Source organism: Panthera leo, chromosome C2 (genome assembly GCF_018350215.1).
Source record: "Panthera leo isolate Ple1 chromosome C2, P.leo_Ple1_pat1.1, whole genome shotgun sequence".
Lineage (NCBI taxonomy): Eukaryota > Metazoa > Chordata > Mammalia > Carnivora > Felidae > Panthera > Panthera leo.
In genome coordinates this window covers 13,725,740-13,741,176 of record NC_056687.1, presented here as the reverse complement: position 1 = coordinate 13,741,176, position 15,437 = coordinate 13,725,740, and the positions used below count along the sequence as shown (strand labels likewise).

Here is a 15,437-nt window from a genome sequence, read left to right as displayed (position 1 = left end):
GGAAAATGAGGGTCGGCATGTGCACCAACTGCTAAAAGCCATGCCTGTGCAAAGCGGGGCACGGGGTCAGGCTCACAACAGGTACATACATTGTGAGACTCTCCAAATACGAGCTCCACGATCTTGGCTCAGGAAGTGTGTTTTTATTGTTACTAGTATTATTTTTATATTATAGCATATATATATATTTTTTTTTTCCAATACCTAATTGTTATGATGCGCCCCGCCCCCCCACAACAATCTCAAGTTGAAGCCCTAACCTCCCACGCCATGGTATTTGGAGGTGGACCCAGGGACGTAAACATTCGGTCCACAATACGTATGATACCTGTTTTTGCGAAGTCTGGCAAGCTATAAACAGAACACCAAACTTCCATACTTCCCGGCATACTCTATGTAAAAGAGAAGGAAGAGAACACTGCAATCACAGGCCTCTGGGGGGCGCTTCTCAAATTTAAAGAGCATCTGAACCCACAGGGGATCACACTCTGCACATTCAGATTCAAAAGATCTGGGGTCGAACCGAAAATTCTGCATTTCTCACAAGCCCCACGATGACACCAATCGGTACTGTAGGTCCACGGACCACACCTGGAGTTCCAAGGCTCTAAGACATTTAAAAACCTCTAGCTAATCTGATGAGACAGTGGTATAATCAAACCAGTCTGGCACTGGATCCGGGACGACAGCACCATCACTATAAATGGACAGGATAGAAGATAAGAGAGTTAAGGGAACCACTTTCTGACTCTTCGGATGAGAAAGCCTGGGTTTGCAAAGAGGTTGCCTTATCCAGTGACACCAGTACAGTCAGAACCTGCCTGGCATCACTTTGTTTGGACTCGAAGTCAGCTGGGAAACAGGGAGGAAGCCCACCTCCCAGCGAGCACTGCTCCAAGATGGTATCCTGCGGTCTCCCCTCCTCCTCTGGAATGAAGCACCAACAAAGTGAATACACTCTGAATGAAAGTTTCTGTCTGTGTCCTCCCTTTTGCTCTGGCTCTAGGATTTTCTAATTACTGGCTCACTCTACCATATGGCAGTAGCAGTCAAAGAAAGCAGCTCAGTCAACTTGATGGCTATCGACTATATCATGTTGTCACCTCCGTGGGGAAAAAGTGATTGAACCCTCTGTCCGGGGGCAGTGGCCTAGAGGCTGGGGCCAGGAAAAGGGCAAGAGTTGATCTCCAATGCAGAGGAGCAGATGAGCTCATTTAGGGACACTTTGCTAAGCACTGAGCTCTTGGATCACAGAAACCACGGCTCACTCAGCACTGTCCTAAACAGCCAGGCTGCACAGCCCACAGGGCACCATTCACACTGCAGTCTGCAGAATGGCAACCCCCCTGCCTGTACAGCCAACTGCTGTGACCCTACAGACCCCACTGTGTAATGCAATGCCTGGGGGACAGCTGATGCTCACAAGGTAGTGAGAAAACAGATGAAAGGATTTCATTGTTAATGATACAGTGGCGCTAGGTATCCTGGGAAGGCAGGAAGGAAGGCAGGAAGGCAGGAAGGCAGGAAGGAAGGAGACAGGGGAAGGGAGAGAGAAAGAAAGAAAGAAAGAAAGAAAGAAAGAAAGAAAGAAAGAAAGAAAGAAAGAAAGAAAGAAAGAAAGAGGAAGGAAGGAAGGAAGGAAAAATCAGAGAGAAAGGAAAGGAAAGAAAAGAGAAAAGAAAAGAAAAGAAAAGAAAGGAAGGAAGGAGGGAAGGAGGAAGGGAAAGGAAAGAAAGGAGGGAACTTCACCTCTACACAACACTTAAGAATGATAAATAAAACATAACAAAATCCTTTTAAACATAGAGCTGAGCTCCAACGAGTCCCAGGGCCCAAAATGAAGACAATAAAAGAAGCTGGTGTGGTGGGGCCAGTCTAAAAGCTGCGGCGATATTGAGTAAATCCATCAGTCCCCAAACCCTAGAGCAGTGTTTCCCAAAGAAAGAGACCTACGGGTGTTAGGAGAGGAACAATTCTGGGGGGCGGGGTACAAAATGGCACATTTGGCAGAGACACTTAGTCTCCCTCGCTCCTGGGCACTAAATACAATTAGCACTCCCCAATCTCTGTGCCAATAAAAACGCACCCACACATTTCCCAACAGCGGTACCATCACAGCTTGGGAGCCAATGTCCTGGAGACTCTGGTTTCAACTGTAAAGACCAGAGACAGAAAACAGGTGTCAGATCGGCACAAGTTGGAGACCTGGAACTGACTCTCCCGCATTCATTCACACGGTTCCTTTGAAGGGCTACACCCTTGGTCTAAAAAGATGTAAAAAGATAAAAGAAACAGGTATTCATTGGCAAAAGGGAAGGGAAGGGGAGGAGAGAGAAGGGGAAGGGAGGGAAGGGGAGGGGAAGGGGGGGGAGGGGAAAGGAAGCTTGTCTGATTCTGCCTACACTCTGGGACAGAAGACCAGGGAGGGAGCGGGGGGGGGGGGGGGGTTCTCCAAAGAGGATAACCACAGGCTGACCCCCACGGGTGTTTGAGATTCAAATTTACACCATGTACTGCCTCCAGAAGACTCTATGTCTTAGTCAGCTTGGGCTTCTGTAACAAAAGACCACAGAGGTGGTGGCTTAAATAACAGACATTTATTTCTCTCAGTTCTGAAGGATGGAAGTCCAATGTCAAGGGGCTCACAGATTCAGTTCTTGGTGGAGACCCTTCCCCCGGCTTGTGGAAGGCTACCATCTCCCGATGTGCTCACATGACCTTTTCCTCGTGCACGTAAGGGAAGACTGAGCTCTGCTCGCTTGCTCTCCTTACGAGGACACTAACCCCATATGGGGGGGACCCCATCATGGGGTCCTACTTTCACAACTTTAGCTAAGCCTGATTACCTCCTAAAGGCCCCAACTCCAAAGAACAATCACACGGGGCTCACGGCTTCAATGTATAGATTTTGGCAGGACACAAACATTCAGTCTGTGACACTTAAGATGAACAAACTACCTTCAAATCATTGTAGATTTGTATTCCAAGGGCTCTGGCAAAGACACAATCAAAATCCCTCTGGACGAATTCACTCTTAAAGACGGTATCATATAATGCCCAGAGATAAAGCTTGATCAAATAAAAACTCCTAGTCCATTATTAGAAAACCCAGGAAGAACCAGGTCCCCATGAGTGAGAAGCAGCAGACACAATGAACAACAGAAGCAGATTCCCAAGGAATGATACTGTAATCATCAGATACAGAATGGCAAGTATGCATAAAAATATATTTTTTTAAAAGGGACAAGAGGTAACTTCAGAAAACACCAGGTAAATTCACAGAGTTTTTAAAAATGAGAACTAACCACTGAAATAAAATGCTCAATAGGTAAGAATAAAAGTTCAAGAAAGAATAAAAGATCTATCTGAAGAAAGCACAAAAATCTTCAAATGCTAACACGACCAATATAGAATTGTATTTCCAGCTAAAATATTATTCAATAAGGAGAATATAATGTTCTCTGAGAAACAAAGAGTGAGAAAGTTTGCTACAAACAGAACCTCACTAAAACAAACAAAACAAACAAAACAAACAAACAAGCAAACAAACGAACCCCACCTCTCTAAGGGATATACAGCTATACCTTGGAAATATTGTGAGTTTGGGTCTAGACCACTGCAATGCAGTGGATATCACAATAAAGCAAGTCAGATGAATTTTTTGGTTTCCCAGTGCATATAAAAGTTATATTTACACTACATTGTAGTCTATTAAGTGTGCAATAGCATTATGTCTTTAAAAAGTTTGATTTTCTAATGTTTACTTATTTATTTTGAGTGAGAGAGTGAGCGGGGGATTGACAGGGAGAGAGGGAGAGAGAATCCCAAGCAGGTTCTGCACCGTCAGCGCAGAGCTGGAACTCACAACCCGTGAGATCATGACCTGAGCCAAAATACAGTTGGACGCTTAATGGACAGAGCTACCCAGGCACCCTCTGACGATTTTATTTTTAGGGGCACCTGGGTTGCTCAGTCTGTTAAGCATCCGACTTCGGCTCAGGTCATGATCTGGCAGTTCATGAGCTCCAGCCCCATGGTAGGCTCAGAGCCTGGAGCCTGCTTTGGATTCTGTGTCTCCCTCTCTCGCTCTGCCCCTCCCCCACTCACTCACGCTCGGTCTCTCTCTCTCTCAAAAATAAATAAACGTTAAAAAAAAAATAAAACTAAAGGGACGGGAAGATATAGTTGGCCAATGTAAAGAAAGCGCAACAAATGTCAGACAAAACAGATTTAGCCACCACGTGAAGATGTATCAATCGTCATTAAGCTTGATCCATGAATAGATTTCAAACCCTTTTTCTAAGAATTTGTGAGTATGCATCTTCCCCAAGGATCAGCAATTTATACAAGCAGGCCACACATCAGACCACAACATAAACCTCAACAAAGTCCGAAGAGTCTGTATTCAGCCTCAGACTACACTTAGCAGCATTTTGGGGGAACTGAATTGGTGACAAAAGAGCAAAAAGCCAGTAACACCAGAGACAGTTTTAGAGAAAAAGAACAAGATTACACAAGGTTACAGTAGTTTCCCTACCAGATCCCAAAATGTATTATAAAGCACAGGCTAACAGAGCATAGAGCCCAGAAACAGCCCTTCCGCATAGGGGGGCGTGATATGCACAGTACATGTGCCGCTTCAGACCCCAGGGAACAGAATGGTACATCTGCTAAACGTTATGACAGAAGACTACTCACATGGAGAAATAGAAAGTTGTACCCTAACACACACCATTCACAAAAATCAATACCAGGGGGGCATACACCAGAAGAATGTCAGTAGCCCCAAGTATGAAATCTTTTATAAGAAAATACAGAAGACAAGGTTGGTTACCTTAGGAAAGAGAAGGGCTTCTTAAGATATAAAAAGCACAAATCATAGGAGACAGAAACATCGGATTTTATTAAAATTAAAAACCCTTCTGGGGCACGTGGGTGGCTCAGTCAGTTAAGCATCCAACTCTTGATTTCGGTTTAGGACACGATTTCACGGTTTGTGAGTTTGAGTCCCCCATCGGGCTCTGTGCTGACAGTGCGGAGCCTGCTGGGGATTCTCTCTCTCTCCCTCTCTCTCTCTGCCCCTCTGTCTCTCACCCAAAATAAATAAATAAACTTTAAAAAATAAATAAATCGAATTAAATTAAAACCCTTCGTCAAAATGCAACAAGACACAGTATAAACTGAGAAAAGTTATTTTCAACATATAACTGGCAAAAACATTAATATCTAATAAAGGGACTCCTATGAATCAGTATCTATAGGTGTATCCGATTCTAAAGCAAGTGTTCTTTCCCACTTCACTATGCGATGCTTCTGCCCTTAGCTGAAGACAAAAATTAGTAAGAGAGAAAGAGCAATGCAGCTGGTAGAGCTGTTTGCAAACTGATGATTCTGTCCATCCCTTTGAGCACAGACTTCTGTGTCACTTTTTCTCCACCCCATGAACTGGGACTGGCCTTGTGAGCTGCTTCAATCGACAGAACGTGACATAGATGGTGAGATAAAAATTCCAAGCCAGGGCCTCACGAGTTCTCACAGATTCTGGTTTGCCCCCAGGATCTCTGAGCTCACCAGACAAACCACCGGCTAGCCTCCTGAGGTCCAGCCAACCAAGCACCAAACGTACAAGTGAGGCCATCTTGTAAGCCAGCCCCAGTCAAGCCACCAGACGACACAGCCAAATGTGCCACTCCGGGCAAGGGCAGCAAGGACCCAGCTGAGCCCCGCCCGAAACTGCCAAACACAGAAGAACGAGCAAGGAAAATGACTGTCCTGGGATGGTTTGGTACCCAGCAGAAGATAACCAGGAAATGGGTCAGGGGGATTTAGTAATCAAAGAAAGCCAGAGAGGCAGGAACAGGGACTTCAAAGAGATGAGGTCATGTTCTGGCTCCTATGCTTCAAGGCCTTCTCTGAACATCCCCCAGCTTAAAAGGCTTATGCAAAAACACCGCTGGGGTTTTTTGGCAGCCTCAGTAGTTTTGCAACATCCTATCTCAGGTCTCCACCGCCTTCACTACAAGAGACTTTCCTCCAACAACAGACACCGAAGGAATTTTCTTCTTTGTCCCGGAGGGAGCCGCCCCCATTTACTTCCTAGTGCACCCCCCCACACACTGGCTCTGCTGACCATCAGAGAGATGGGAGAGCCGAAGATAAGGCTGAGAGGTGGCTGAAGAAGTGGTCACAGCAAGGGAGCCGCCACCTCACCTCCATTCCATCCCCACGTTTAGCACAACGTCTGGCACAGAGGAGGTGCCCAGTAGCCATGTGGCAACACAGAGAAGAAGCGGGGCCAAATCTGAAGAGACAGTGGGTTGACAGGGGGCTAGGCAGCCCCAGAGAATGAGGAAGCACAGAGTAGGGCTGAGGCTGGGGGGGACGGGACCTAGAAGCACCATAAATAACACTCATTGTTGCAAATAGGTGCGGTCATTTCTTCACTTTTTAAAATGATTTTCATATTGGGGCACCTGGGCGGCTCAGTCGGTTAAGCATCGGACTCTTGGTTTCGGCTCAGGTCATGATCTCACAGTTCGGGAGTTCGAGCCCTGCGTTGGGATCCGCTCTAAGCATGGAATCTGCTTTGGATTCTCTCTTCCTCTCCCTCTGCCCCTTCCCCCTCCAAAAGAAAATCCTTACAATGATTTTCACATCATAACAATGCTCTGGTGACCAAGAAAACCTTTGTGACGAGCATAGCCCACTCACAACTAGCAGGATGCACACATCAACGTAAGCCTGCGTTTAGATTTATCTTTAATTTACTTGGTTGAGACACATTCACTCTGGCTCCATTTAAGTCCCTTTGGGACTTAAAGAAAGAAGATAAAAATCTTTCGCTTATGAGATGTACTAACAATGTGTACTACATAAGCAGATTCTCCAAATCAAACATTTCCAAAGAGGGACCAATTATAACAGTGATTTTCATAATGCCTTGATTAATGCCTGAGTTTAAAGCTCTGTGAGGAAAAAAAAAAAAAAATGATTGGAGGACAAGGGGGCAAGAAAAGTTTAGACACTGTCAGTAAAAACATTTAGCTGAAATTTAACCACTAGGCCAGGATTTTATTTTGCTTTTTAGTCACTTTACTGTCATATAAGAATTCCATAGAAACACTCATAATATATGTATATGATCAGCATAAACACTCTTTCCACAACAAAGCTAAAAAGCAAAAGTAATTACAGAGGAAAAAAAAAAATAATAATAGGTTAAAGTTCTCCAACTTTGACTTCATTGACAAATAACTTGTTCCCAGCCAAATTTCACAAAATCTCAGTGTCCGTTTCTCTACGGAGAGAAATTTTTACATCCCCCAAAACCGTAGATCTAAGCGTTACCGACTCTGTTAATCTGTTGTAAAAGCCAAATAATACAAGGTTCATTACTGTTCTTTTAAAATACACACACGGAGGCTCTGAAATTCTGAACCATTTTTCCCTACACACAGGATTTCGAGGGTGTCGTCAACCCAATCCAGCCGGAAATCAAGACTAGATGTTTGGCTCTCGCCAGCAGGGCCTCAGGAAGCAAGCCAGGTGCTGTGTGACAAAACCATGGGGCCCAGACAGTTTACAAAACGCACATGGCTCCAAATTTTATCAACAAACAAACAGAAGACCGTGTGCTACTGGTATCTGGGAGACTTCAGAGCCTCCGAAGGATGGGGCCATATTTGTTTGCAGGAAAAAAATCTGTGCGGTGCCTATTTCTCTGTTGTGTCTCCCTGCTGCCTGATTGTCTTGTGTTTTCAGAATCAAGCTCCAGACAATCTGCACGGAACAACGGTCCGAAATAGACTTGTACGTTCCACAGGCACTGAGGGAAGCAGGCTCTGCCCGCAAATCAAACAACTGTCCGTGGTGGGTGCTCAACCAGTCCTCTGACCAAGGTGCCTTGGGCTCTCCCAACTGTCACAGAAGCCTTTCCTGTTACAACAAACTCTGCTTAATCTACTTCCTCCAGGAGGGGTATGTGTACTCGGACAGACTCTAATCCTCCACTTAGCATCAGACAGATGTGCCTGAGGTATATCAAGGGGGGAGGGAGGCGCTTGACTCTCCAAACAACGATGGCCCCAACTGTCCTTGACGCGCATAGGCCGGAGTGAGCTGCAGACGCCCAGCTCGGCTTCCATAATGACCACTTTTCAAACAAGAGCCAACTTCAGTTTGCTGAACTCTGGCACTTTTATTGTAACACTGAGCTAAATGAGGGCATCGGCTTTGCCCCAACCCTTCGAGAGGAATTTTAGAGAAGATAAAGCAGAGCTGCATTCACCATAACAATTAAATGGATTCGAGCCTTGATGGCGGGATTTAAAATGAAAGACGCAAACAGATGTTTTGAAGCCTTGGAAAGACACCACTGATGCTCCTGTAGTGATTCTTTCGACTTACGTAAAATGTGGGGATTGCAGAATTACTGAAAGAAATACCTTTGTGCCAAGAATTAATTTCAATGATAAATATCTTATGCCAGAACAATCCTACTCACACTTGGGAGAAAGGCCTCAGAATAAGCATTTATTTGTTCTTTGCTCTTCCCTTGACCCAAAAGGCAGTGGGTGGGGGAGGCCCAGGGGGAGATGCCAGAGAAGGGTATTTGTGTTAGAATTCCCTCAATAAGTGTTTAATAAAACCTTTAAAAATTATTGTACACCGAGATTTGCTTTTCTATATTGATGCTCACTGTGAATATTTCCCTAACTGGGTAATGTGGGTTTTCCTTCTAGTAAAGCGGCCAGTGGCTCTCCAAGGGAGGAGATTTTGTTGCTCAGGGGACAGCTGACAATACGTGAAGAGATTTTGGTTGGCACAACTCGGGGAAGGGGCTACCGTTAACTTACAGTGGTTACATTAATGCACAGGACAGCCCCCCCCACCACAAAGAATAACCTGGCCCCAAATGTGAGTAGCTCCAGAGGAGACCAGTATTCAAAATAAATCACACAGGAGCATTCGAGAGGCTTTCTGGAAACCTCACACAAACAGTGTTGCAACTTCCTACCTCAGCTTCCTCTTCACTCCAAGGTTCTCTCTATAACAACAGCCACTCAAGGGACTGTCGTTTTGTCTAGACATCCTTCCTCCATTTTCTTACCAGTACATCAGTAAACAAACATTAAAAAAAAAAAAAAGGTGGGGGGAGGGGGATGAAAGTAGCTCAAGAAAGATTTTTTTTTTTAATTTTTTTTTAACGTTTATTTATTTTTGAGACAGAGAGAGACACAGCATGAACGGGGGAGGGGCAGAGAGAGAGGGAAACACAGAATCATCGGAAGCAGGCTCCAGGCTCTGAGCCATCAGCCCAGAGCCCGACGCAGGGCTCGAACTCGCGGACCGCGAGATCGTGACCTGAGCCGAAGTCGGACGCTTAACCGACTGAGCCACCCAGGCGCCCCAAGAAAGATTTTGACAAGGACCCCAGGTGGTCAATGACTGAGAATGGGAAGCTGAGTCTCAGGGAGAACACAGAGGATGAGGTCTCTTATTTTCTATGCCAACACAGCAACCCATCTGCCATGCTTCCTTCTCAAGGGACACAAGGGCGGGGACACACTCCACATCCCCTAACGGATTTCCATTACAAAAATCTCAGGCCACAATATGATGTCAACAAATGCCACCACAGATGGTCTGCGTATGACCATAACTTTCCAATCACCTTGTCATTCTCACAAGACAATCAAAAGAGGATCAACAAACAAAGACCGTTGGAGAGCAAAGGTAGTGGATCCCAATCCCAGCTGCACGTTAGAATCCCCTGAGTTTTAAGTAACCACAAGTACAAATGCCCCAGATCATGGGACATGGGACATGGGACATGACCAGGCCCCACCCCAGATCATGGGAATCACCATCTCTGAAAAGGGGCCCAGGTGTCTCAGCACCTAGTCAGCAGAATTCATTTCTTTCTGCCTGGGAAAGGGAAATACTTAAGTAAGGTATTCATAAACTTAGTTCTCAGACAATTCACCTGTTGCAGGTTGAGGTGGATGGAGTAGAGACCAGAGAGATCAAAAATGAGCAGCTTCCGGTTACAAGCCACAAATCTTCATGTCTCCATAAGAGACTGTGCTTTGAACACGTAACATTTATCGAGCACTAAGACCTAAACACTTCACTTTTATTTTTATTAATTTTTTTTCGCATTTATTCATTTTTGAGAGACAGAGAAAGAGCATGAGAGGGGGAGGGGCAGAGAGAGAGAGAGACAGAGACAGAGACAGAGACAGAGACAGAATCCGAATCCGAAGCAGGCTTTAGGCTCTGAGCTGTCAGCACAGAGCCCGATGGGGAGCTTGAACTCATGAACCACGAGATCATGACCCGAGCCGAAGCTGGATGCTTAACCAACTGAGCCACCCAAGCACCCCCAAAACACTTCACTTTTATAACTCAATTAACCCTCACAACAACTTAGTGAGGCAGTACTGTGGTATCATCCCCATTTTATGCACAAGGACACTGAGGCACAGAGAGATTAAGCATAACCTGTTCAAAGACAGAAAGCTAATAAACACAGAACCAGGACTTAGTCCCAAGAAACATGGTCCCAGAGCCCACTCTATCTCACTAGGGTGTGGGGCTTTCAGAGAGGAAACAAACTTATGCAACAAAGGGGTTCAGAAATAATCCAGTGCTGAAAGTTAGTCCCATGTTTCAGTTCAGGGTTCTGAGGGCAAGATTGGGCCACGCCTGCCTACTTGGGCACCGGCCAGGGCTCACGTGGACCCCAGGGTCCCTGAGACACTGCCTGGCCCTCCGTCAACGTGGCCAAACATTCACTGTGACCACCGTTAAGACGGTCCCTTGCATCAGACCTCAAACCTGCACTCAGGATGCTTCTTATTTTTAGCTCCTTCTAAATTTAGACTAAGGCGATAGTCCAGCCTCCCCATTGTACAAATTTTCTAGTTGTTTTCTTTACTATTTTAACTGCAGCTGTCAGTGGATACTGCTTTATCTCTGCCTCATTACGGAGCGGTCTTTCAGATTATTTTATCCTGTTTCCTTGCCTCTTGTATTTTTCATGGTGAAATGGGGACTAGGAGCTGCTAGCGACCAGAAAGAAGGCAAAGAGGCTTCAGCTGCTCCAATTGGACCGCCACTGCCCAGGGCATTTGAGAATTCTTCTGGAACGTGTTAATGCTGAAGAAAACTAACACGATGACTACCTTTTTGCTTTATGCTTGAACCAGTTTTAATGACCTGAATTTGACCCAGGGGACTGTGTTCTGAAGGATTTTGATCATCGCAAAATAGTATCGTTTAACTGGAAAAGAAGCAAAGGAATGGATACATCTTCTAAGAATGATTCCAAAATGGAAATTTTAATGTGTTTTAAACACCGGTAGATTTGGTGGAGTAAGCACTCAGCCTTCAAAGGTGACTGGCCTGAAGGAGGTAACATGTACTATGTAGAGGTCAGGTAGGTTTAAAACTCCATCATATAAAAGATGGGACAGCTACTATATATACAGAATATACTCAATATTTCTAAAATAAATACATGCATGCAAATACATTTTAATTAAAACAATTTTAATAAAAATTTGCAAAACGTACACACACATACACACACACACACACAATTTTTTAAAGAAGAAACACCCCAAAATAGGGACAATCAACCTTTATTTAAACAGTTTGTTTAAACAGTTCCAAAAAAACTTTACTTGTAAAAACAGGCCATGGGTTGCATTTGGCTTGTGGGTTGTAGTTTGCCAACCCCTGCTTTATATCCATAGCCCACAGGAAGGGCTCAGACAGAAAAAAAAAAATTCAAAGAAAGTTGAAATACACTGTATGTACATAGTACGTACATCCAGATCTTATAAAAATCCTTTAAATAACCCAACCTAACCTAACACAACAAGCCTCATTCAGAGTCATATTACAGATAGAAACATCAGTCTCTGTGAACTGAGTTTTACGGGATCAATCCTGCCATCTTGTGGTCACACAAAAGAATAGCCTTCGTGGTCTCCATTCCCCATAGGGGTACACAGCTCCCTGGAAACATTTTCTAAAAATTTGATTGGGGTGTGGGTACTGCAATGACATAATGAGTCAAGGAAGTCAACAGCAGTAAGTGTGATCAATTTTCTGAAGCCTCAACTTGTCAAATTCCTGCAACAGCCACTGAACAAAAGAATGTGCTCTCCCAAGGGCTCTCCTGGGGATCTATTCTCATCAAGCCAAACTTCAGAAGGGAATTTGAAACACAGTGACAGGAGGGTGCCTGGGTGGCTCAATCAGTGTCTGACTTGGGCTCAGGTCATGATCTCGTGGTCCATGACATTGGGCTCTGCACTGACTGTAGAACTTGCTTGGGATTCTCTCTCTCTCCTTCTCTCTCAAAATAAGTAAATAAACTGAAAAAAAAATCAATGGCAGGGCAAAGAATATTCAAAGTACCTATACCCAGAGTTTGAAATCAAAGACTTTTTTTTTTAATTCAAGTTTTGAAAAGAAAATAAATCCAAAGACCCCAACTTACTAAATCAACCCCACTGCTAGAACCAGGTCATGGAGAAAGAAGTGACAGCAACATGCTATTGACTGGTGGGCTCATTCACGGACCCTCACTCAACAAGAACGGGGTGCTGTGGAGCAAAGTGAAGCAGGTGTCAGCCCAGTCCCAGGAACAAACTCAGGACAGAGAGACAAACCAGTAAGAACAGTATTGTACGACTAGGGCCCACGTGAAAGAGGTCTTTGCAGGGTCCTAGGGACCCGGAGCAGGGAGGCTTCAAGGGGCAGATAGCATACAAGTTGCTTCTTTTTTTTTTTCTTTTTTTTTTTTAAGTTTATTTCTTAATTTTGAGGCGGGGGCTGGGGGGAGGGAGGGCAGAGAGAGAGAGGGTGAGAGAGAGAATCCCAAGCAGGCTCCACACTGTCAGTGCAGAGCCTGATGCGAGGCCCAAACTCACAAACCATGAGATCATGAGCTGAGCCGAAGTCAGATACTTAACTGACTGAGCCACCCGGGTGCCCCCAAGTTGCTTCTTTTAGGGTAAGCACAAGGTTACAAAGGGATAGGGAGAAAGGCTGAGGGCAGGAAGCGCAGTGGGTAAGGCAGGGCATGGTTGCACCTGTGGACTCCTGCTCCGACTGGAGACCGGGCGAGCCCGAGAGAAGCTGACCAAATGAGAGCTCTGGGCGTATTTCCACTCGGGGCAGCCCGTACCCTCTCCCACACAGAAGGGAAAGCACGGGCTCGACGGTTTGGGGGATGGTGGCGTGGAAGGCAGAAGGGGGACCCGGAGCCTTGGTGAATCTCTGTCATCTCCACCCACAGCCCAGACACGGGGGCCTCTACCCATTCGACTTTCTCCAAAATGATACACAGCAGCAGCAGCTCCTTGTGTGACAGGTTGATTAGTGGACAAACGGTTACTCCGCAAGAACACAAGTCCCCCGACCCCTGGAAATTAACAGGAAGCACACACTCTGTAACCAGTTCATTTCACTCGTACATCTTAGGCCTGCTGGCCCCAGGCCACTGGAAAACACACACACGCGCGCGCGCGCACACACACACACACACACACACACACACACACACACACACACCCCGCCAGCAGGTCCCGGCTGACCCGGGCTCAGATGCGGGTCCGGCACACGGCGCAGCCATACCTGGGTTGCTGCTGAGGAAGGCCAGGGGGCTGTCGTTGAGATCCGCGGGGCCGTCCGCTCGGTGGGGCGGGCAGTCCAGCAGCTCCACACCCCCGACCAGCTCGGGGTAGGTCCTCACCAGGAGGCCCAGGGACGGCTGCGTGAGGAAATCTTTGAGCACAGAGGAGTTCAGGGTGCCTGCAGCCCGGCTATTGATCTCGAGAATCTCATCTCCCGCTTTCAGGCCTGCCAACGCGAGACGGAAAATGTTTCATTTCACACGCACATAAAAGCAGTGGCGGCCGCAGCATCGAGTCAGATCACAACAGCGTAGAAACCCTGCTGTAAAGGGCACGTGGAGTCACCTGTCGTGGGCCCCACGGCCCCGGGCGCCGGTGCAAACAGGCTCTGGTCCTCGACAGTGATCACCAGGTGATCACGCGGGCCCCGGTCTCAAAGGTTCCGGACTCGGTCGTGACAAGCGTGCCTGTCTGTCCTGCACACACACCAACTAAACACATTTTCTCCTTCCCGAATCCACCTGCTCTGGGCACCTTCTCCTCACAAATGCTAATTCCGGCTATCATCCTCAGTTTTGAGGGGAAATGGTAGAAATGCTCTGGGTAGCTGGGGCGGCTCAGTCGGTTAAGCATCTGACTTCAACTCAGAGCATGATCTCGCGGTTCGTGGGTTCGAGCCCCGCGTCGGGCTCTGTGCTGACAGCTCAGAGCCTGGAGCCTGCTTTGGATTCTGTGTCTCCCTCTCTCTCTGACCCTCCCCTACTTGTGCTCTGTCTCTCTCTCTCTTTCTCAAAAATAAATAAACATTAAAAAAATTTTAAGAAACAAGAAAACAAATGCTCTGATTGCTATAATCAATATGTTTTGTACACACTCGTGCGACAGTGCACACATGTGGCACGGCCAGCTAACATCTCTTTGCTCACTGCTATGGAACCAAAGTGCAGTGAGCTTCTTCTGGCTACGACTATAGAAAATCAACTTATTCCAAATCCAAACACGATCTAGAGAACCACATGTGATCATTTTTTGCCCTCCACATCCCCCCCCCCCCCCCCCCGCCTTTTTTGTAACTATATCACGGCTTCGGGGTGAGTATCTTTTGGAAGGTCCCCAAAGGTTCTGCTGCTTTTGCAAAGCATGCTGGGGGAGCTGCCAAAGTCAGGGACCCAAGGGAACTAGCCCAACCCAAAAGAACAAGAGGTTGTGACGGACCCTGCGGCGTTTCAACCTGGTATTGAAAGAACATTCCAGCAGTTTGAGAAAGGGAGAGGTTAGAGCAGAACATGAAAGGAAATATTGTTTCAGCTACGAAGAAGACAAGAGTCCAACTCTCACTCTAAAGACTCATGTGGAAGAACAAACTTGGACAGGGAAGTGAGTGAGGGCAAAGGTAAATGAATAAACTGCAGAAATGAGACGCCACTCAGCTCCTCAGGTATCCACGGATCCTACCTCTGAGTCTGAGGGAAAGTGTTTCCACAGAGAAGTTCGTACTTCCCGGCTTCACCGAGTCATAGCCCTTGGCTATCTGTACTCGGGTTTCCAAAACACTTGACATCAACCTTCTACCATAAAACACTCCAGGAAACGCTTGGAGTGGGGAGGCAACGGAAGACAAATGGTTTTCTCTACTCAGAGGTGGAATTCTGGGAAGCTAAGCGCTCCAGTTTTAGGTGACAGATTTTGGCATCACAGCATTTGAAATGAAAATACAAAATTTCCCCATGTGGAACGTAGTTTGTTTGGTTGGTGTTTTTTAAGTCTTCTCTCGGAGACAACCCTTTC

General features: G+C 46.2%; 1 protein-coding gene across 8 annotated transcripts in view; it reads right to left on the bottom strand.

The window, feature by feature from the left end:
• The window catches only part of TIAM1 (TIAM Rac1 associated GEF 1), a 381,899-nt gene that overhangs the window by 41,535 nt on the left and 324,927 nt on the right, over window positions 1-15,437 (bottom strand). For all 8 annotated transcript variants that reach the window (XM_042955204.1, XM_042955210.1, XM_042955205.1 and 5 more), the window contains one exon: window positions 13,651-13,875. In XM_042955204.1, coding sequence (XP_042811138.1) covers window positions 13,651-13,875 — 225 coding nt within the window. The remainder of the gene's footprint in view (window positions 1-13,650; window positions 13,876-15,437) is intronic.